The sequence below is a fragment of the Opisthocomus hoazin genome, chromosome 7, assembly GCF_030867145.1.
Source record: "Opisthocomus hoazin isolate bOpiHoa1 chromosome 7, bOpiHoa1.hap1, whole genome shotgun sequence".
NCBI classification, from domain to species: Eukaryota; Metazoa; Chordata; class Aves; order Opisthocomiformes; family Opisthocomidae; genus Opisthocomus; species Opisthocomus hoazin.
Genome location: NC_134420.1, coordinates 18,670,325 through 18,692,830, shown reverse-complemented (window position 1 = coordinate 18,692,830; position 22,506 = coordinate 18,670,325). Strand labels below are relative to the sequence as shown.

The 22,506-nt window shown below is 55.8% G+C and overlaps 1 protein-coding gene across 3 annotated transcripts; it reads left to right on the top strand.

Annotated features, from left to right (window-relative positions):
- Positions 1 to 3,590: 3,590 nt before the first annotated feature.
- On the top strand, positions 3,591 to 22,289 carry IGF2 (insulin like growth factor 2). Of its 3 annotated transcripts, none has more exons than XM_075426615.1 (4): positions 3,591 to 3,658; positions 12,363 to 12,525; positions 19,465 to 19,631; positions 20,088 to 22,289. In XM_075426615.1, the coding sequence occupies exons 2-4, from the start codon at positions 12,372 to 12,374 to the stop codon at positions 20,328 to 20,330; spliced, it is 564 nt and encodes a 187-aa protein (XP_075282730.1). In that variant the 5' UTR covers positions 3,591 to 3,658; positions 12,363 to 12,371; the 3' UTR covers positions 20,331 to 22,289. The 3 variants fall into 3 exon arrangements, with proteins under 3 accessions (XP_075282730.1, XP_075282728.1, XP_075282729.1); XM_075426613.1 differs by lacking the exon at positions 3,591 to 3,658 and adding an exon at positions 4,645 to 5,133; XM_075426614.1 differs by lacking the exon at positions 3,591 to 3,658 and adding an exon at positions 5,292 to 5,368.
- The last annotated feature ends 217 nt before the right edge of the window (positions 22,290 to 22,506 follow it).

The following is a 22,506-nucleotide window of genomic DNA, read 5'->3' as shown; positions in this document are numbered from 1 at the left end:
GTTTGTCCTCCACGTAAACAAGGGTGAAAACAACTTGTGCCTTTTACTGCTGTCACAAATTCCTCTGGCACTGTGCAATACCTTACTTTGGAATAACGTCATTTTTGCTATGCTCAGCACCCTCTATGTCCTCAGGATGCATCTGCCAACAGCCCTCCTGAACACCTAAGTCCAACAAGTGCTCCAAGGCATGAGTAGACCTGGGTCGGAGTTGCTGCAAGAGTCCCTCTTTCACTCTGAACATGCCAAAAAAATCGTCCTCTGCTGATGCCTGAGGGCATCCCGCTTTTCCCCTGCCCATATAACAGCGCTGCAGCAGAAACCCTCTGGGCTGGGAGCACGGCCCCAGAATGCTCTCCCCAGCCAGGGGTGCCAGGAGCCCTGAGCAGACCTGCCCAGCCACTGCTCTTGTTTGCTCCTTGTTGACCAGGAGCCCCAGGTGAATTATTTCTCCCTCTCTTACTTCTTTGACTTCAATTTTCATGCAGGCACCTTCCATATATCACAACCCTTTTCACCAATGAATCTCTCCTGTTCCAACAGTTTAGTGTGCCCCAGGTTCAATATATTTTAGCAGCGTGCAAGGACATGGTGTTATTGCCAGGTTTCTGTGTTGTACAAAACAAAAGGTATCGCTTTCTTAAAGCCACTGCAAAACTCACTGTGCCAAGTACGATTACTCCTCTGCCATTGAACAGCTGTGTATAGGACTTTGGGTAATCACTCTCCCTCTAATCACTGGGGAGGACTTTTTCTCCTAGTCTTCATTGACTGGAGACCCAAACCCATGGGCTGCCCTCACCCTTTTTTTGTCTTGTCTTGGACGCCTCAACCTGCAGTGCCCGGATCTGTTGGGCATATCAGTAAAGCAGTCTTATTCCTTCTGGTCGTCCTCACTCTCAACATACGAGAATATAGGTGCTTTACGAACTGGGGTACCTTTGCAATGCTGTAGGCACAGCACCTGAACCATGCACCTCAAATCCCCGTTCTGCTCACCTTTTCATTTGTGGTATAATTGTGAAATAAGCTGAACGAGCATCACAGGCTGTCTTGGTTGGGCTGGGATTAGGTGATCTCTCCCCTCACTGGATTATAGGTGGAGAGGAAGGGAAAAGTCACGTAAATGTCCCCTTCCCTGAAGGTATCTGCTTGGCTCAGCTCTCCGGCAGCATCCCTAACATCCACCCTGGCCCGTGACCACTGCATTTCTGCAGCTATTTACATTCCTGTGCCTCTGCTGAAGCTGACACCCCTGCCTGCAAGGTCCAGGCTGGCGCAAGCTTTCCTGTTCTTCCCCCTTTCCCTGGAAAGCTTTCCGGCCCATCGCCATGTGTTGGTGGCCACCCACAAGTCACTTTGATCAGCTCAGATGGGCAGCGCCATCAGGGGGCTTTGCAGCCTGCCCAGATGTTTCCACAGCTGCTGCTGCAGCAGCAGAGGTTTTGTCTCCGAGTCCTGGGCGTCCCCTGGTCATTTCAGGGCACCTTTCAGATGTCGCTTTGATTCCAGCTCTCGCTTTAGATTCATTTAGTTTCAGCTCCCTTTGGCTGCCTTTGCTTTGCGAACGCTGTCCTTGCTCCTCACGAATTTAACGGGAACCCGTGACCAGGATTCCTCTCCTGAACTGCGTTGATGACCACGGAGGTCAGACAGATGCAAGACGTGGTGGGCTGTTTTTATTGCATTTCCGATGGTTTCAGGCGACGCTTTGCTGCAGCCCCATCCACTTTCAAACCATAATGCTTCATGGGATGCCATGTTTTTGCAAGCCCCTTGGCGGTCAGTGCTGTGGTCCAGCGGCCTTCCTCTCCCTCTCTTTCTGCCTCCTCATCCTCAGGTTAGCCGGGTCCTTGGCTTTATTGGTCCTCCTCCTGCTCTCCTTGCAGGCAACACCAGGGGCTGGAGTTCGGGGTGGAGGCAGCTATTGTTCCAGCTATCGGCAGTGTAATGTTCCTTATGACTGTATTAAATGAAGGGCGGAGGTCACACATCCCTAGTTTAAATTAGGTTTAGGCTGACCTTTAACAATATTACACTCTTGGATCCTCTCATAAGTCACCGAATAAACTCCCAGAGGGTTTCACCACCTCCCTCTTTTCTTCCTACTGTAAGGATGCCCGAGGCTTAATGTGCTTCTCTCCAATTTCGCTTTGATTTCTAATCCTATCCCCTTCTCCCCCTTATCCTCCCCCCCCCCAAATACAGATGTATTCACTCCTTTAAAGGTGGGGGGAGAACCTGTTCCTTTTCTCTTCTGGGCGACAGCTCTTTCTTTTGTGTCTCTTTCTTCCCTTCCCCGCCCCCCTCCTCTTTCTTGACACAATGCACTATTTATTTGCACTGAAGGATAACTAAGAAGCAATTAAAAGATCAAAAGGCACAAACACAAGTAGATCCAGTGGCAACTTGTGGGGTTTATTTTGCTGCCGCTGCCACTGCAGCTTCCCCAGTCTGCCGCCTTGTTTTTCCCCCAGCCCGAGAGACACCTCTCTTACTGGGTCGCCTCTTCCTCCGAGCAGACTTTTTTATGATCGCTATTTTTCACCCTCATTGTTTGCTATTGCAGTTGTTTACTGGAAAATCACTTGTTTTTCTCGGGGAGATTAACCCTCCAAGCTTTCTTTTGTCTACTCTCAGGAGGTCCTTGTGGTGAGCTGGGGGAAGGGAAAGGAGCTGGGCTCCTTCAGCTATTAACAGTAGCTTACAGCCCTGCTTCTCCCCCCCCCCCCCCCCCCCCCCCCGCCCTCCCTGCCAAGGTTGAGTCCCTCCCTTTGATGGGGTTTTGCTTTTACAGTGAGGAAAGGTGGTTGCTCCTTGTTAAGGAGGCCAGCTCTGCTGAGCGGTTTGCGAGAACCCACGGGTGGGATTTACCGAGTCACGGGCATCTAGGAGCAACTCCTGAAGCCTGAGGTCAGCATCGATGGAGGTGCCTCTTTTCGGGAGAAGTCTGGAGCCCTGACACCTGCCAGAAGATGCTCAGGCTCCTTGACGGCCAGGCCACTTCTTTACACGCTTAAATGTCGGTGTAGGAGCTGAGGTGATCGCCCGTGTGTGAGTCTGGTGTGCACAGAACCGCTTCCTCAGCCTCACCTCTCTCTCCCAGGTGTGTCTGTGTTTCGGCCGAAGCCCACAGCCCTGACACCGGGTACGCTGGGTGCAATATGCAGCGACACAGTCCAGAGCAGCACAGCGCAGGGAACAGAAGGATGCTGGGGAGGGAAGGATCTCCAAAGCCTGGTGAGAAAGGATAGGTCCTGCCCACATTTTCTTGGGCATATTTAGGGCAATTCCAACTGTTCAGAGATGCACCAAGCACCCCATTCCCGAAAAGAAAAAAGTGCAAACTTAAAAAAAAGTTTTCTGTATTGCCTGCTGGGGTGAGGGCTGCTGCAGCCTTGCCCTTTCATGCCACTGCCTACGGCAAGCGCTGCCTGAGATGGACCAACCTGCCGCCCCGTCTCGGGCAGCTCTGCTCCTCTCTGCTCCAAGGAGGGTGCGTGCCCGCGGTGCAGCCTGGGCTGCGTGTCCCTGCGAGAGGGACACCCACCCGGGCAGCGGGCACCTCGGGGCTGCCTTTGCCGCCGCGGAAAGCAAGTGGGGTCCCTTCCCCTGGGGCAGCCCCTTCCCCGGCGGGGCAGAGTGTCTTTGGGAGAAGGTGAGTTTTGCTTAACGCAACACAACGCGACTGCCATGCAGCACCGGCAGAGCAGCCGGAGCGCGCTCAGCCCGCACGCTGCCGTACACGCACGGCGAAGCCTGGGAAAAGTCCCCGTGGCTGCGAGGCAGCTGTGCTCGCTTGCAGAAGCCTGCGGGAAGCAGAGGCGACCGAGCGAGCGGGAGCCGCTGTGGGCAAGGTGCTCTGCGGGGTGCGAAACCCGGGTGCCGCTGCCCTGTGGAGGGGGAGCGTCCATGTTGTCCGCACGGACGCACACGGGTGGACGCGGGGTCTCGCTCCTGCTGAGGCGGGGGCTTGCCTGCCCGCACTGGGGCACGCAACGCGGGACGGGGCTGCGGGGCAGGCGTGCGAGCCCAGGCGGGCCGTGCGGCTGGCACCCCTGCGTGCCCGTGCCTTGGCCCGGGAGCCCCTGGGAGCAGTCTGGGGGCCGGCGTGGGGCAGCGGAGCCGGCGCGGACACCTGTGCCCCGCCCACACCTAGAGAGAGCCCCGAAAGCGGGGCGGGCACGGCCAGCTCCCGCTGCCCCCTCTCGCCCCCAGGGGCCTGGGGCTCGCCGCCCGGCAGCGAGAGGAGCTCAGGGGGTGCCCCCCGGCATCTTGGGCTGGGGCTCGGGGCGCAGACCCCCGCCTCCTCCCCTCACCTGCGGGGCCGGCGGGGGATGCGCGCAGCCCCCCGCTCCCTCGGGGTCGCCCGGGGGGGGGGTCAAAACCCCCACCCGGGAGCAGCCCGCGAAGAAACCGTGCGGCAGAAACTTTCTGTCCCCTCTTCCCTCCCCGAGCTGGACTCCGGAGGGTTACGAGGGAGAAGGAGGGAAGAAAGGAAGGGAGGGAGGGAAGAGAGGGGGTTAGGCCGCTCTGCAACATTATTGGCTGCGTGGCCGGGCTGGTGCTCGCTGGGGGTGTCAGAGCATGCCCATTGGGGGGGTATAAAAGGGGGGCAGCCGGAGCGCCCTGCCTGTCTCCTCGCTCGTGGGGCAGCCAGCCGGGAGCAGCGGGCAGTCAGGCAGCGGGCCCCTCCGACCCGGCCAGGGGGACGCAGTCAGTAAACACAAAAAGTGAGAGCCACCCAAGGGGCAGCCAAAGCAGGAGAGAAAGAGAAGGAAAGAGGAAAAAAAGGGGGGGAAAAAACCCCAGGAAAAAAGGAAAGAAAAAGAGGGAAGGAAAAAAAAAAAAAGGAAAGAAAAGAAAAGGAAAGCGCTGGCTCGCTCTCTAGAATAACAAAATACCCGATCGTGACAAAATAACATCCTCCAGACAAAACCGAGCAGGGACTTGACATACCAAAAAGGCGAGGAGAGCGAGCCAGGGCGCGGGGAAGGCGAGCCAGAGCCACGATCGGTGCCAGGGCGGGCGAGCAGCATGTCCAGCGCCGGGGCAAGCATGGATGAGCGCTGCCGGCAGCCCGCCTTCCTCCCCGGCCCGCAAGAAGTTGAGAGCGGCGGCGGCAGCGCCAAGGTAAGCGCCGCTCCCCTCCGCGCCGCTCCGCTCCGCTCCCGCTCCCGCGCCGCGCCGCTCCCGCGCCGTCCCCACGCGTGTCACTAGAGGGAGCCCGAGAGCCGGCCCGGCCGCGGGCCTGGCGAGGCGGGCGCTGCGGCGGGGTGCGCGGGGTGTCCCCCCGGGGCGCCCCGCACGGCGCGGGCCGGGAGCCGGGGCCGGCGCGACGCGGGGCGGTCCCGCGGGGGGACGCGAGGTCAGGCGGGGCCGCCCGCGGAGGGGGTTCCACGACTGGCAGGACGGTTCGGCTGCGGGGGGGGGGGGCTCGCAGCGGTGCGGGGCGGGGGCGAGCGGTCCCCCGGCTGCGGGGACCGGGGAGGCTGTTAAACTTCTCTGCTGCAAAACACCGCGCTCGGTCTCGGAGGGATAAAAATACGGAGAGGAAAAACAAGAAAGTGGAGCCAAAATGGAGTGAGAGTTCATGGTTGGCGAGCAGCCTTTGACTTTCTGTGATTTTTTTTTTTTTATTATTTTTTTTTCCCCTTCTTCTTCCTTCCCAACTGCTTTTCCCTACAGTAATTGTTTTAAGAGCGCGACTTGGAAAGGTTTTAGCACTCCACTGGGCAGTAGGGAATTGGGGCACATGAGGAAACTCGGATTTAGCATAACTGTAGCGGCAGATGTGGCTGCCTCGCCTCGAGCCAGCGGTGCTCCAGCAGGGCTGCTGATACGCCAGGTCCCGCTCAGCTGGTGTGGAGCGGTCGAGTGTGAAAACAAGGTTTGTGTGGGTGGTTTTAAATAGACACCTCGGGAGAACCGCTGCTTTCAAGCCTGGAGCCGAGGCTTCCGAGACAAAGTCTGCAGCTTTCTTCCAAATGCCGGGATGCGTCTGGGGGGCCAAGGCCTGGTCTACTTTGGTTTTATTTGTTGTCAGGTTGTCCGTGAGTGTGTGTGTGCCTGTGGTTTTTCCTTTTACTTCGCAGGGCTCAGCGTGCTGGGGTATTTTATTCCTCCTCCTGCCTTGATTTAGAGTGGAGCTGAGGAGCCCAGGTCATGGGGTTTTGTACTGGTGACTTCGTGCTAAGGACATCTGGAGGAATAAAACTGACTGACACTTCTGATTTGAGCTTCACTGAGCTGTTTTGGACCCAACTTGACAATTTTGGTGGGGGTGAATGGGTCAGAGCTGTAAATCTTTCTCCGTGTTGTCAACACCCACACAAGTTCACTCAGCCTTTCAAAGGGGCTATCCCAGCTCCTGTGAAAATTCATTAAGGGATAAAAGATTTGACACCGCGGGTCCCCTCCCACCGCCGCATGAAATTTGAGAGCCGAAATGTGTCTGCGTGTGTGTCCCAGTGCTTTTTCTGACAGGTGATCCTTTTTGCAGCCCGGCTGGAGGGCTGCTCCTTTGACCAGGCAAGCCAGAGGTGTCAGTGCGTGTCTTCCCATTGATTCCTGCAGGCTTCCGCGCAATCCCGGCTTGCCCTGTGGAGCACTAGAGAAAAGCATTTCTGTGCTTTTCTTTTTTTAAATAAAGCAAACACAGCAGGTGAGGTCTTATTTTTAGAGGGATCGAGCAGTTGGTGTCTTTCCAGCAGCGTATACGAACCCTGTCAGTGGCCCACCCTCTCCCTGCTCGTGTCCTGGGACTGACCTCTCCGATCCTTCTTTGGGTTGTCTTTGCTCCTAAAGGCTGCTGCGTGTCTTAGCGGGGCAAAAAGATACCAGCCTCCCTCGGCACGTTTGCGTGAGGGGTCAGAAGAGGTGGGGGGCACCCGGGGAATAAATCTGCCTCGGGGTTGCAGCCTGGCTCTGAAAGGGTTAAAGCCGCTCTGCCAAGACATAAAGCAAGTTCAACGTGTTGTGGGAATATCACTTGCCAGTAGACTCCAGTCACCACAATTTCTGATTTAACAGTTTAACTTGCTGTTAACTTTCCCTGATATACTCCAGGTTTTGGATGGGAATGCAGGAAGGAGAGAGGGACAATAAAGAAAGGAGTTAAGTGAGGCTACTAAAACGGACTTAAATCCCTTCCCTGGGTCCTGCCAGCTGTCTTTAGAAGAGTTAAGCAAGATTGCATTTCCTTTTTTTTATGCAATAAATCAAATGTTTCTGGGCTGCATACCAAAATTTGTGCAATACACTCTTACTCCCCAGTGGGGTGAGTAAATGGTACTGAATACCCCATTCACCTTTTTCAGCCTGATTTTTCCACAGCCATGGTAGTTCTTGCTGTGGCACGTATAGACGTGGGGTGCGGGCAGCGCTGCCCTGCCTGCCCGGGCCCCTGTCCCGCAGGCAGAGGCAGGCGTCTCTCCCCGCTTGCAGGTTGGGAGACAGAAAGGTGACCTGTGGTGGGGTGGACTGGGCTGCTGATGGAGACGAGCAGGGAAGGCAAAAAAGCGAGGGCTAAAAATAGCAGCAGCATTGCCAGCCTCAGCCATATAAATGTCATGCGAGCCAGGTGCCATGAATTGGGAGGTTTTTTGTTTTTTTCAAGCCTAAGCTAGACAGCGAAACCTCTGGTCCTGGGTCAGTTTTGTCCACCTGACAGCTCGATGGTCGAAAGTTTTGTGTTTTGAAGCTTGCTTCTTCCAAGCCACGGGTTGGAAATCTCATCCTTTCTCTTTTCGATGAAAAGGGAGTCTCTTCTGCCGCGCAGCACGCTGTGGCTCCTCTCCCTTTGGGTACCGCCTGGCGCCTCGTCCCGGTGCCTCTGCCCAAGATGCAGCCCCAGGGCGGTTTTCAGCTGCCAAGGCACCTGCCTCTCCCCGCCAGCCTCCGCTACTAGCCCTTTGCTACTTGGCACCTCGGGGCATCGTGGCTGGGTGCCCTGCTAGGGGTTGCCCGTGGGCAGGGGTGGCACTCGCTTGGCACGTGCGAGGTTGGCACGCGCCCGCGTCCTGCCGCTTCAGGAGAGCCGCGCTTGAAACCGGGTCAGCTGCCCGCTCTCCCGGGGCTGCCCACCGAGAGGGGTAAAGCGGAGGGATGCTCAGCATCTCTGGCGGGCAATCGTCCGGGTAGCAAAACAGTCTGCCTGCTTTTTTTTGGAGAGTGATGGAGGTGGAGATGCACAAACTGGGGTTTTCCCCTCCTGCACACGCCGCTGGGTTTGGGCAATGACTTTTTGCCATGCTCCCTGTTGAACGCTGCACTGCTCCACAAAGATGCGAGATTTTTTTTTTCTTTTTGGTGTCCAAATCCAAATTTTGCAGACTGGGCCATCTGTCAATTCCCTCCTACGTTGTTCTGTTCATATTAAATTGTAATGAAGGCCAGACTGAAGAAGGAATTAGGTCAGACAGAAGGTTTAGTCTCTGTTTTTGGGGAGATGTTTGTTGCCCAAGAGAGGCACCATGGTTTGGTTGGCTCAGTACAAGCCTGGATGCAGTGGATGCCTGAGCTGTCCTCCGAGATCTGGCAGCAGGGCCTTGTAGCACATTGTGGCCTCTTGGCCCCCGAATCCCCAGCAGCTGGACAGAAATCGCCGATCCAACTGATTCTGCAGTAAATCCTGAAAAAATCCTTTAATGGCCTCGGGTGGGAGGGTGGCTCCGCTGCAGACCTGCCCTCAGGCTCACTCCCTGCACGCCACAGCCGCTCCGAGACAACCCTCTCTGTTGGCATGTCCCAGCTGGCTGGGGACTGCCGAGAGGGTTTTGGGGGTCCCTGGCCATGGGTGCAGCAGCCTGTGCTGCGAGGGGGCAATTCGCAGGAGTCCCAAGGCAGCCAGGAGCATCCTGTGCACAGCAGCTCGTGGCCGAGGTGGCTCCAGCAGCAGCCGGGCTTCGCATGGGGACCGGGGAATGCGGGGGTAGGCAGGGGAGAGACGTGGAGGATGGAGAGGAAAGCAGACCCTCTCTTAAAACTGCACCCTGAAGCACTGGAGCTCTCTGTGGGCACGTGTGGGGGAATGGCAGCCAGCATGGCTGATTCAACCCTCTTTGGCTAGAATGAACTTCTGTAGGGCGTAGCCTCTCTCCTAGCGGACGCAGGACCTTGTCCTTTAGGAAAGCGCCCAGCTTACCTCTCACTGCCTTGTTCCTGTTACGTCTCGCTTGAGAGAGGCTTCCTAATAAAAACTGAAGAGTTTTCTAGCCGTGGGTGTGAATTTACTGCTGTCCCACAGCTGAGGGTTCTGTCCCTGTCCTAACGCTTAGAACAGAACCATAGAACAGGAACCAAAAGCAGTGCTGTCCCACGTTTCCAGTGGAGAGTGAAGGCTCGGAGGGGTTCGCAGGGCTTTGTCTCACAATGCTGAGCAGGATTTGGCCGTGACAACTGAAGCTGCGTGCAACCTGGGCAGCTGGCGTGGTGCTTGCACCGGGTCTTGGGCTACAGTCACCCAGGTGTGCTGTGCCGCAGTGGCTGCTCCAGCAGCTGCAGTGGGGTGGGTGTGAGCTCTTCTGCATGGGTGCTGCTCATCCCTGCTAAGGAGGAGTGGGAAGGGGGAAGGATCAATCGAAAGGTCTTTGGGGTGCACTGCGCCGGGAGCCTGTCTAGTCTTTAGGTGAAGCCTGGGGGCTTTTCCTCCGCAGGATCTGTAGGGCTAAAGCGAGAGGGAAAGGCTTGTGGGGTTGGGTTGGATTGCAGCTCCATCAGGCTGGAGAGAAACTGCAGCACCAGGTAGTAAATAAAGATGGTTTTTGCTTTACTGCCCGGTTTCTCATTACACGGCTGCTGGAGGAAGCGGGGAGACGCCAAGGTGACAGTGGTGGAAACGGCTGGCAGTTAATGCGTGATCAAAGGGGGACAGCATTGCATTGCACACCTCCACGTTAGCCCTGGATGACAGTGTTGGGGCCATCCCTGTCCTTGTGGCTTCAGGGGATCTTCCTGGATGGAGTTATGGGGTATATGGGCACCCAAAAAGAACCTGCAGTGGAGACAGGGAGGGCTGCGGTGCGGGTTGCGCAGGAGCGGGTATTTTCTGAGGAGCACAAGTTTTTTTCCACAGAAGGTATCAGGTCTCCCCAGCATCAAATATCGCCCTGCCAACGAAACCGCACTCTCTCCTCGCTTCAGAGCATCTCACCCCTTTCTTTAGACTGGATGTGGAGGAAAAATTTTGTTTGTCCCCCATGCCACCGAGCAAGCCCCTTCTTGGGGATCGGCTGTGGCTTGGGAGAGGCCGGCACACAGCCTGCTTGTTAGCGGCAGCGCTCGAAGCCAGCGTGAGCCTAACTGGGGACGTGGGATTATTTGGGTGTCCTGAAGTCCCGTGTCAGCGTCTTCAGTGGCGGCACTGGCTGGCACGCATCTGTCGCCCCGGCAATGAGCTGCTGGCACTACCTGCACCCCAGGGACACCAGCAATCAAGAGCTGCATGTAAAAAAAGGGGAAAAAGGGGGGGAAAAAAAAGGGAAGGGAGCACAATCAAGCAGGATCATTGCTGAGATCTGGCTGCGGATGCTGCTGCAACCAGGGCCATGACTCAAGCAGTGCAGGTGACGTTGTGGTCATGCTGGGGAGGCCCAGTAAACACCCGTCAGACACTTGATAAAAAAATCAAGGTGAAAAGATGTTGGTGGCCAAACACGGCATCTTGGCAGTGTGGGGCAGTCACAGCTCAGTGCCATCCTTCTGCTCCTAGTGTAATATAGACCAAAGCCTCCCAGGTGGGCTGAAGGGACTGGTGCTACTGGAAAAGCTGTTCCTGGTCCCATCACTTGCTTGCTGAGCCCAGTTTGTCCCCAGGGCTGCTGCTTCTCTTGTCCAGAGCCTGTGAGGTGTTTTGCGAGCCTTGCTGGTCTCTACCAGCACAGGATGAGCAATATGATGGGCATCAAAGCTCTTTTGGGGGGGAGAAACGCCCCCCTTAGCTCACCTAGACCTTTCAGCCTCTGTTTTGGCTTTTCTTGCTGCTGATCCCTATCCTCCAGCCTCTCAGAAGGACTCATGACTTGTAAGCACGGTGCATTTGTAGCAGCGATGATTTGAGCTATGTGCTAGTAAAAAATTGGTAGCAAGGGTGGCTTTATTGCTGGCAGGACCGTAGCGGGGCCCCAGGGGAGCTGGGCTAATTTCCTGGCTGCGCTGCAGACTTCCCCCGTGACCTTGGGCGAGTCATTTAATCTATCCTGGGCTTCGGCTCCATCTCCGAGCATCCCGGGGGGGTGAGGTAATATTCATTAACTGATATTATTCTCGAGTTGCTCAGATGCTATGGTGATGAAGGCTGGATGTGATACCCAGTGTCTTGGCTGAGCTTTAGTGGGGAGAGGGGATGCTCCGCTTGAGATCTAGCATTGCCCCGTGCCAGCTGCTATTTTGCCACGCTTCACCTCTTCATTTTGAGCTGACCTGTTTGGCCACCATCGTTATTTGGCTGTATATATACAGTGATGCTCATCACTGAGGGATGCCTAACACCTCGGACTGTGCATGGGTTTTCCTTCATCCAGTGAGGCAATAGCACCCTCACTTTACAGGTGCAGAAGCTGACATGGAGGCAAAGCTGTTTGCAGGAGCTGAGTCAGGGGAAATCTTTGGGTTAGTTAGCAAATATCCAGGGAGTTTCTTTCCTAATCCTCCGAGCCAGCTGATACCCCCTTGGCCTTCCTTGGTGATGCCTCAGGCGTGTTTCCCGTGGGACTGCTCTGCTCCTGAGGGATGTCTTTTCTGTCCCGGCTCTCGTCAGCAAACACGGCTTGTGCAATCAGACCCTCGATTGCCTGAGCTTGGCCATGAGGGTCTCTCGCACACCCGGGGCAAAGGGTGCTGCTCCCTGACAAAACCCATCTTTCCTCAAAAGCAGCTCTAGGACAGGTTGAAACTTCCTTTGTTTCTGCTTTGGGGGAACACGCGTTCAGGTAGGGCTTGAAAGCCTGTCATCAGAACTGGGGGAAAAAATCCCTCCCAATAATCATGTAAATGATTTCCCATGTAAAAGGGGGAAAAAATAAAAAATCATGGTGTTGAAAGAGCAGGGGGAATAAAAGCCCTTCAGAGGTAGGCTGAAGTGGGATTTTCCAATGGAAAAACTGCTTCAATGCAAACCTTGTCTGGCCGGAGTGGCTGACACATGGGGCGAGCACGGGGAGCCAGCCTTGCTCCAGCGGCCAGCTCAGCATTGCCGGTCCTTCCCTGCAGCACCTCAACATCTCTGGGCGTAAAAGCTCCTTCTCCGCAGCATCCGGACATGTCTGGGCATCAAACCCCAGGCGTGCTGTGGGCGGGGGGGGCATTGCCCGGGGGAGGTGGCAGAGTGGGGTCTCTCCTTAACGCTGTGCCTCTGTCCCCAGGTGCAGAGGATGTGTGCGGCGAGGCGGATGCTGCTCCTGCTGCTGGCTTTCCTGGCCTACGCGCTGGATTCGGCTGCGGCGTATGGCACGGCGGAGACCCTCTGTGGCGGGGAGCTGGTGGACACACTGCAGTTCGTCTGCGGGGACAGGGGCTTCTACTTCAGTAAGTGCCGGGTGGCCGCTGGCAGCAGGCTGGGGGGGAAAGGAGGGGTTTCCCAGCCCGGTGCTTTTTGTGGTGGTGTTGTACACGGTGGTAGGCCAGGAGAGGAGTGAGAAAAGCGGCATGCTGAGGGTGGCACGCACCCACCTCGTGCCGGGTTTGGGGATTGTCCAGTTCCGTGGGGAAACTGGGTGCTGCGTTTGATACTCAGGAAAGTTGAATATCACTGGGGAGCCATAGGTGGTTGGCTCACTGGTGGTGTGGGCAAGTCATTAAAATAACGAGGATGTCTGCAGCCAGCTCTCTGCTGAGCTTGGACCCTGGCATATTTTTAAACCTTGCTGCCAAAGTGCTGCATCCTGAGAGATGAGCACTGCCCCTGTCTGGGCAGGCTCTGCTTGGGTATAGCAGCAGCTTCTAGGCTGCTCCCAAAACACACTTTGTGGCCTCCTCGTTGCCTGCTGGTAGACCTGTTGCTGAAGAGTGATGTCTTACCCTTTCACAGCGCAGCTGGTGCCAAAAAATGCAGCGTTGCTGTTGTCCGCAGAGTGCAGGTGGCTTCAGGACAGTTGGCTGGAGTGGGCTTTCCACAAGGATGGTTTGTGGCTTTGGACCGTTGGCATTAGCAGTACAATGGCTTAACTGGTAAACGGGGAGGAAGAGGAGTAAACCAGTAGTGATGGATGCTCAGTAGCCCGTGGGCAGAGGTGCCTCCAGTGTGATGCCTTATTCTGATGTTTCAGTCCCCTGCTCTGTTTGGGAGAGAAAGACCCCGTGTCTCGCTGCCCACTGGTGACTGAACAGCAGAGTGACTGACTGCAGGAAAGGTGCAAAGCTAAACGGGGCAAAGAGGATGGAGATACCAGCTGCACATGGTGTGGTGCATTTGGTAGTCTTGCCTCTGCCTTGGGAAAAGGAATTTAGAAGTTGCTTTCAAGTAACAGGGTGTTGTTTGGAGTAGTGGAGTCAAGAGCCAACCTCCCTCTCCTCCCAGTCTGCTTGTGCAGGGAATGGGGTGCTGCAGAGTTAGGAGATGACCCTAGATGCCCCTTCCCAACCTGGATGCTCAGCCAGACTTGGCTTGACACTGCCTGCCGAGGTTGGGCAGGGAGAGGCACAGGGATCCTGTGTTCAACATCAGCCAGGGTTTGGGCTGCGTGACTTTGAGCAGGTGGCCAGGCTGCAGATGGCTTTGCAGCTGCCTGGGGGCGATTGCCCAGCGCCTTCCCAGCTGGGCATCGGGAGGTTTTCATGGCCCCTCTGGGTGTAGTGAGGAGGCTGTGCTTCTGGGGATGCCCTGGGTGCGCTTCCATCCTCTCGCCAAACCGAGCACTGAGGGTTTGCATGTCGGCTGCCCTTCCTCTTCTCATCTCCACCTTTCCTCTGCCAATGAGCCCTGTGCTGGACCTCAGCCAAGGCAGCAGGTCCAGGACTGGCCCTACCAGCATGGCAAGGAGGCGAGCTCTTCTCTTGCTCTCACACCTCTTCCTCTCCCCCTATTTATAGAGGATCCTCCGTCTCCCCTCTGTGGTTTCTCTTCCCTCCTCCCCCTCTCTGGGGATGAAAGCGAACGGGGCTATTGTTTTACGGACAAACTGACCTCCTTTTACCTCAAATAACCCAGCTGCCCAGGCCAAAATAACAACACTTTTGAAGGCAGACAGGTCGCTTGGTGCCAAGTCACCAGGCTGGTGCTTGCAAGGGGATTCTTGCTTTTTTTTTTTTTTGTCTTCTCCCATCCCACCTTCTTCTTTTTAAATATTTCTGGAGACCCCAGGTGCTGGGTGATGAAGCAAAGTTCCCCCAGTCCCATCTTTTAACCCTTTCAGTATCTGGCCAGCCTGTGCTGTGCAGGGCTGAAGATGTTTGGGTGATAGCTCTACTTGACGAAGGGTTTGGACATCCCCAGCTTGCTGTGTTTTTTCCCTCTACCTCCATCAGTTGGCTTCATGAAATGATTCATTCTCCTGACCATACTAATCTTCACTCCTCAAGTGAAGATTAATCCTTCACTCATCATTGCCACCGTATCAGCTCGACAGGGCACAGTTATTTCGCACAATTGTGGGTTTACTTCTTAAAACTGGGCCTGGGTTTGTCATGAGCACTTCTCAGGGTGGGGTGTGCGACTTTGTGAGCAGCCTGCACTCCCCTTCGTACGGGAGGTAAATGGCTTTGGCAGCCTGGTCCTGCAGGTACAGGTGGGGCTGGCTTGCTGGACGGGGCTTGTTGCAAGCATCCAATTCGTAGTCTTGGAAAAAACAAAAATGGTATGAAAATTCGTTACCGGTTTTCTGGTGCAGCGGTGATTTAAGCACTTAACCAATGCCCTACGTTCTTACAAGGCAGCACATATAGCTAACGAAGCTAGCTCCGACACACAGCACTCTTTGCATCCATGCAAGCGGATGCAGCATAGCAACGGTGTTTCATCCCCCCCGTCATCTGGCGATGGGGAAATACACAACCTAGACTGAAGAGGGTGCACCCCCTGCTAACTGGGATGCCCATCTGTCCCCTGGTGTGGCGAAGCGAGTCCCAGCCCCCAGGTGCTCTTGGAGGCATTGTGGCTGGCAGGTGCTTGGGGCTGAAGCTGCCTCCAAGAGCTGGGGCTGCGAAAGAGCCGCACCGACAGGAGCAGGAGCCGGCAGCGGTCGGGTTGCCGCGCAGTGGGACGCAGGGTGGGGATGGCGATGTGCACCGCGCCAGCCCTGCGCCACATCCCGGGGGTGCCTGGTCAAGCTGGAAGCTGGAGTGAGCCATCTGTGCTTTGCCCTCCGCCTCTGCTGTGATTCCTCCCCTCTGTGACTTTTAAGGCTCTTGGGGCTGGCTCACAGGTGCCAGCAAGGTGGTGGCATCCCGCCGTGGCTCTGCGGTGGGGTCGGGAGCCCCTCTCCCTGCTCCCCGGCACCCACCCCAGTCTGGTCCAGCAGCAAGGCCGGTGGAGGGATGCTGGGTGCAGCCCCGAGAGAGAAGAGTAGGGCAGGTCGAGAGGAAGCCCCAGCCGCGAATTTTGCTGTCATGCACCGCCGGCAGGGAGGGGAGAAGGGGCTGCGGGGGGAGAGGCGTCCGACTTCTCTGTAAACAACAGCTCCTGTTTCCTCCTTTCCAACAGCTGATAAGAATTTAGCTCTTTGCAGCCGCTTGTGCTGACGGGGCACATTCTTGTACGCCCGCCGCTCCTCCGAATAATACTAGGAAAAAGCAGGGGGGAAAGCGCGGTGCCGGGGTGGGGGAGGGCCAGGCCGGGGGCACTGGGACGGGCCCGGCGCTGCACAAAGGCCCCCTTGTTGCTCCCGACATTCCTGCGACAGGGGCGCGGGGACTGTTTACACCCAAAGTCCCCTTCCACTCGGCTGGTCGCCTGATTGACCGGAGGAGAGGGGACCTGGCCAGGGTGGCACCGGCACTGCGCACCCCTTGGTGAGGGTGGGGAGCCCGGAGCAGCGGTGTGGCGATGCCGGGGAAGGGACCCTCCTGTCCGTCCGCAGCCAAGCCACTGCCACCGACTCCGGTGCGGAGGCATAGCTGAGCTGCAGGTACGCGGCCTCCGGGTTCTCCCGGGAGCGGGTTTGGCTTTGCACCGCTGACGGGATGCCCGGCCTTCTCTGCCAGGATAGCCCGCTGCCGGACAGGAATAGCCCTGGGCAGCCGGAGGGCTTTGCATCACCGGGCTTTGCATCTCTGGGCTTTGCATCGCCAGGCTTTGCACTGCCAGGCTCGGCCCCTCGGCAGAGCTGTGGGAGGCTTTGGTGGAGCACAGCTCACAGAAGAAGAGAGCATAGCCATTCATTGAAGGCGGAGAGGAAGCGCATTTCCTCGGGAGGAGGCGGTCGTCGCTGCTATGGGAAGCGGTTCGGATGCCCCGGGGGTGCTGCAGCCGGCTGCCTGCCCAGCTGTCCCCTGCGGGCAAGGGATGGGGCAGCAAACCCCTCCCTGGGTTTGGCAGCGGTGGTAAAGCGAGATGCCACCCATGGGCAACAGCCAGGAAATTCAAACTTTAAGTCCGTGTGTAAATCATGTTATGGAACAAGTGCTTCTCCCAATCCAGGTCAGCAGCGATACTGCTGTTAACCAGCAGTGTCCTGGAGTCTCTTCCCTGGGTTGTTGTCTCCAGGTGCTTTCTGGGACTAAATCCCTGTTTGTTATGTTTGCCTATTTTTTTTTCCTAAAGTAACTCTCCCACAGAGGATTGTACTGGCATTTGGCGAGATCCGTACAGACAATTATGTAATGGGAAATGTGCCCTATGGGACGGTCGCAGCGGAGCTGGCAGCGGTGCCAGCAAGGGGAACGGCACGCAGCAGCTTTATGCAAGAGAGAAGGGGCAGCACATTGGGGCCGGGGGCTGTGCGTGGGCAGGGGCAGTGAGGGGAGGAAGGGGCTGTGTCGCCGTGGAGATCCCTGCCGGCAGCTTGCGCTGGCGGTGCCACACCTGGGCATTCGCAAATGCGCACGCTGCTGTGGTCTTCCTCCATGCTCCGATGCCAGAAAGGGCCCTTGATGGTCCCGCTTTGCTTGTTGGGTTTTTCACCCTCTTCTTTCCAAGCACATAGCTGCAAGCGGGCAACTTCTGTTTTCGAGAGGAGACATTTAACCTTTCAAAACCTCAAGCTCTCCCCAAACCATACGTGTCATCACTTGTGCAACCTTCTGTTCAGCAGGAGTGAGAATGCAGCCCTCTGGGGATGTGCTAGCGAGAGGGGGTGACTTGAATATTTTTCTCTTTTCCTTCCAAACTCCCCTTCTGCCCCTGCTCAGGATGCCTTTCTGGAGCAGCCTAATGCTTCAGCAACCTGTCGTGCACGCAGGTTTGGGCGCTGGGGGTGGTATGTGCTAAGCGGGGGCCGTAGGCAGTGCGGGATGTCGGTGGCAGCGCAGGACTCCCATGGACCTTGCTGGGCATCGCATGCACATAGAAGAATACACGCACGTGGCCCGGGCTAGCTCCTGTCTCCTGTCTCCCTCGGGCATCGCCACCCAGATTGCCTGCACCAGCATCGCTTGTACGGCTGCAGGCACCCAACACACCTGCCCTGCCTTTAAAGGGAGAGGCCCAGCCCAGCCTGCTTGTTGCCCACACGCATTTCTGTAGAGAAAATTAAATGCCTAACAGTGCTCCCTTCGCTGAGCCTTTACCAAGAGGGAGCCATCCTTTTCACGTTCCTGTGGGGGTGGCTAAGGTTGTGCCTGAAATTTTTCCAGAGAAACAGGAAAAGAGGTGGCACAGGGGCAGATGAATGTGGACAACAGAGCATTTGAAATGGCTCCTGAAGGTGAGCCGCACGGTAGGAGCCAGCTGCCCCATCGCCCTGTGCCCCGGTGCCACGTTTTCTCTCGCAACCTCCAAGCGCGACGGCACTGCACCAGCGTGGAGCAGAGGGCTCCCCTCCGATGGGGGCATGGCCGATTCGAACAGAGAGCGGCTGCCCTGCTGCTGGGGGCTTCGCTATTGCAGAGCCCACAGCGAGGTGCGGCCGCAGGGTCAGCGTGGCACACTGTCTGTGAGGGGCTGTGTTGCACACGCAGGGCTGCATTGTGCATGCACGTTTGCATTGCACATATGGGGCTGCTTTTCATCCATGGGGTTGCATTGCGTACACAGAAAACTCCTGTGCTTTGCACTTTGTCCCGAGGCTATCTGGGTGGGCACCCAGATGGGTACCCCCTGGGCAAATTGGTCAGCACCTTGCAAGCCAGGGCCCTTAAATCTTCACCAAGGCCAAATACTTGAGCGCCTGCTCATTTGGAATGTGTGGGAGTGGGGATCACAGGTCGTGCACAGGGCCAGCATGGACCATTTTGGGCATTCCCACAGTCCGGCTGGGAGATGGGGTCTCGCTGCATCGTGGTGAGCAGCGTTAGGCATCGTGCCTCTACTGCTCACCTTCAGTTTTTCCCATGCCCTAATTCTTCTGGTCAGGATGTGGTACGGGGTCCTGCTCGTAAGCCCCCCTGGTGCCGACCTCCGCTCCCCTCCCTCGGAGCACCTTGCGCTGGCAAGAGGTGCTCTCAGCAGGGTGCAGAGCCCTGGCTGCAAACCCCACAACAGCGCAAGCACATTACCTGCCGTGTGCGAAAGCACGGAGCACATTGTTTCGTTCTGGGCCAGTTTACGTTTTGGAAGTCGCAATTCCCAAGCAAACTTGTTTTGCGTCAGAAACCCAAATTTGCCCATCTCTTCTGTTTCAAGAGAGGGAGGAAAACCGGTAAAACTTAGGGAAGCTCTTCCTCTGGAGTGCTTTGTCCATCATTAAGCGGTGACATGAAATGCACTCAGTTGTTGCTGCACCGGACACAGGCTTTTGCATCCTTCTGCAGGCAGAAACAGGAGAGGAACACTTATTAAAAGATTAAGTTTAATAGCTATTCTTGGTGGGTGCGGGAGCCTGTATTCTTTCTGCAGCTGTCTCAGAGCTGTCCCATCTGGTAAAATTTAGCCGCCTTGGTTTGCTTCACCTGCCTGAGCATCGACCCGACGGAGGGAGGTTGGCAGCCACAGCGCCGCACTGCTTCTTTCTAATAAAACTCACTTGCCAGGATCAACATTGGAGACGGTCGCAGTAATCGGTGCAGCGCTGGCAGCTGGGCTGGGCTCGAGCTTCCTCGCTTTAGCTGCGCCCAAAAAAGCTGCCCGTGCCAGAGGTATAGGAGGGGAATAAATCACCACCGTATAAAGCACCTTTAATTAGCACCGTGCGCATGCGGGGACCCCTGTTGGCATCAACAGCGTTTGTCTGGGAAAGTCTGAACGTGGAACTCGGCCGGTCTGCGAGCGCGTGTCGGCCGGTCTGGGAGAAGCGCTGCTGTTTTTGAAGTGTGTGGGACCCACTGGTCTCTGGTGGCTGGTGGAGGTGTGCCTGCGAGGGGATGGGTGCCATGGGGCAGGGAGGAGGCTCTAGTCCAGGCCAGCGGCTAACCCTGGGGTCTCTGCCTCTGCAGGTAGACCGGTGGGACGAAATAACCGGCGGATCAACCGGGGGATCGTGGAAGAGTGCTGCTTTCGGAGCTGCGACCTGGCTCTGCTGGAAACCTACTGCGCCAAGTCCGTCAAGTCTGAGCGCGACCTCTCGGCCACCTCCTTGGCCGGCCTGCCAGCGCTCAGCAAGGTAGGGGGGCTGCACCGCGGTGGTGGCCCTTCTCAAAATAAACAGCGAGAGGAAAGGTGGGAAGGCCATGGCTGGGAGAGGACAAATCCCAGCTGCAAGGTGTGCTGCTTCTGCAGAGCCTGCGAGAGCTGGCAGCCATTGGCAACTCATGCCAAATACCCTGCAGAAAGTCAGCGGTTAATAAGGTGGAGGACTAGAGGTGGGCTGGATGGTAGACTCACAAAGTGGTTTGGGTTAGAAGGGACCTTTAAATGTCACCTAGTCCAACCCCCTGCAGTAAGCAGGGACGTCTTCAACGAGATTGGGTTTCTCAGAGCCCCGTCCAGCCTGACCTTGGATGTTTCCAGGGGTGGGACAATGTGTCCATGGGATGGATGGAGCTTAGAGAGGGGCACCCTCGTCCGGAGGGCAGGCAGGCTTCGAGGAGGTTGACGTTCCTATCCCGTCTCCTTGCAGGAGAGCTTCCAGAAGCCCTCACACACCAAGTACTCCAAGTACAACGTGTGGCAGAAGAAGAGCTCCCAGCGTCTGCAGAGGGAGGTGCCCAGCATCCTGCGGGCTCGCCAGTACCGGTGGCAGGCGGAGGGGCTGCAAGCGGCCGAGGAAGCCAAGGCGCTGCACCGTCCCCTCATCTCCCTGCCCAGCCAGAGGCCCCCAGCGGCACAGGCCTCCCCCGAAACGGCTGGCCCCCAGAAATGAACCTTGACCAGCCGTCTTGATTTTTGATCTCCCGGGGGAGGGCGGGAGGACTAGCGAGACCCGGCCCCTGAGCCCCTCCATCCCCGGGGCCGTCGAGCCGAGGAGCGGGGCTGCAGGGCACCCTCACGCTGCTCCGGCCCCAACCAAACAACTGACACAGCAAGGAGGGGATGGCGGCGGCGGCGAGCAGCGCCGCTCCCGTGGCATCGTCCTTTCGGGGTGGGGGGGAGGGTTGTTTCGTTTCCCAGGCCTGTGTCGTTCCCCCGCGCCCCCAGTATTTCCAAGCCTGTACTTGCAAAGGGACAGTTTGGCACTTGAACTTTTTGCTGCCGGGCGCTGCGTGACATCCCTAGTGCCAACGCCAGAAGACAAAAGAAAGAGCAAGAGGGAAAAAGGATATGAAGTTAAATTTTTTTTAAAATATTTTTTTTTTCTCAAGAAGAAGAGTCCATTCCGTGTCTTTCTTGACGATAAAGTGAAAAAAGAAATTAAAATGGGGAGAAATATGGAGGGATATAATTCATTTGCCTCATTCCCACCCCACTTTTTTCTTCTTTGTTTTTTCTTCGATTTTCTTATTTTTATAACTTTCTTTTGCACCTTTAAGAGAAAAACATACCTGAGAAGAAGTTCTGAGGAGCCCCCATCCGCATTTTTGTGTGTGTGCTTCATTACAAGATTCCAAATCGACTTGCACCTTTTTGAAATCATTGATGACGTGAGAAAGAGAGGAAGAGGAGAGAGAAAGCGAGAAAGAGAGAAGAAAAAGGAAAGGGGAAAGAAGGAAAAAAAAAAAGTGAACTGATGCTCACTTTAAATGGAGGAGGCGTCTGCATTGCACATTTGCCACGGATTTAGTTGATTTATATATATAATATATTATATAACTTTTTTGGCAAAAAAAGCACTATTTTTATGGGACATTTTGTGTAGTATCTGAAGAGGGATTGTAATGTTTAAAATGTGTTATGGTGCTAAAGTAAGTTGGAAGGGAAAAAACCCAGAAATAGCAAGGGAGGGTGGGGAGGGAAGGACAAGATAACGAATACTGAACTTGAAATTTTAGCTTTTCGTTTTAGGAAAAGTGTGATAAATGTGTTTCTTTTCTCTTCTGAAATATAGCTTGGTCATGACCATATGAGCTAGTTGGCTGTTACTCATGTACACAGATGCACGCACACACAGAAATACATCGACATGCATCCTTTTTTTTAAAAAGAAAAAAGAAAAACCAAAACCACCACAATCTAGACTAAAAGGGAACTGTTCTAGAGACAAACTATTCTGAATGGTGAAGGTGTTGCCAGTTACAACGTGAGACCCTGCTTCTGCACGGACCCCTGGTGGAGCTTGGCTTTGGGAGCCGTGGAGGACCCACTGCTTCCTCCCCACCCTGACGGCTCGCTCGCACGCAGATGGCATCGAGCGGGCGGGCGGCCCTCGCCGCCGAGCACCTGCAGAAGCACCAGCTCCGTGCCCCACCATCTCCTTTTCCTTCTCTTGCCCTTTGCATCCTTCTCGCTGGACTCCCCCCACCCTGTCCCTGCCCCGCGCCCCCCACCCTCCGTCCCCTCGCTCCCCCCGGGGCTGCGGAGGAGGAGGAGAGCTGCACCCGGGTGGCTGCAGGGCTGGGACCCGCTGCAAGGGACTAGGGTGAAAAGGCAAGTCTCTGGCTTGAGGCTTGGGACTCAGTGAGCGGATGGGTTTGAGAGGTGGGCAGAGGGCTGTAAAATAGGTTGGTTTTAAAATAATATATATTATCTGTCTAGGAACCGTAAAAAGGGGGGAGTCAATTACATCTCCCTATGATATACTCTCACTTGCTAATAAAATGGGGACACTCTGTTAACCAGTTCTGTACTTGCTTTGTCTTATATATCCATACATTTAAAACATAAAAAAAAAAAGACTACTTGAATTGTATTCTATTTCGTGGTTTGGGGGGGGGTTAGGGGGAATCTTGAGAGGGGGAGGATTTTAATGTATAATCCTTTTGTTTGTTATTACCTTGCAATGTTGAGCCATGAAGCGTTTGTTTAAAAAAAAATGGCACTGCAATACACGACAAAGAAAATCCTTTATTTATTTTATTAAATATATATGGAAAAGAATGAGAATTGGTCCAAATTAACGGGGGGGGGGGAAGGGAAGTGGGTGGGGTGGGGAAGGCAGAATA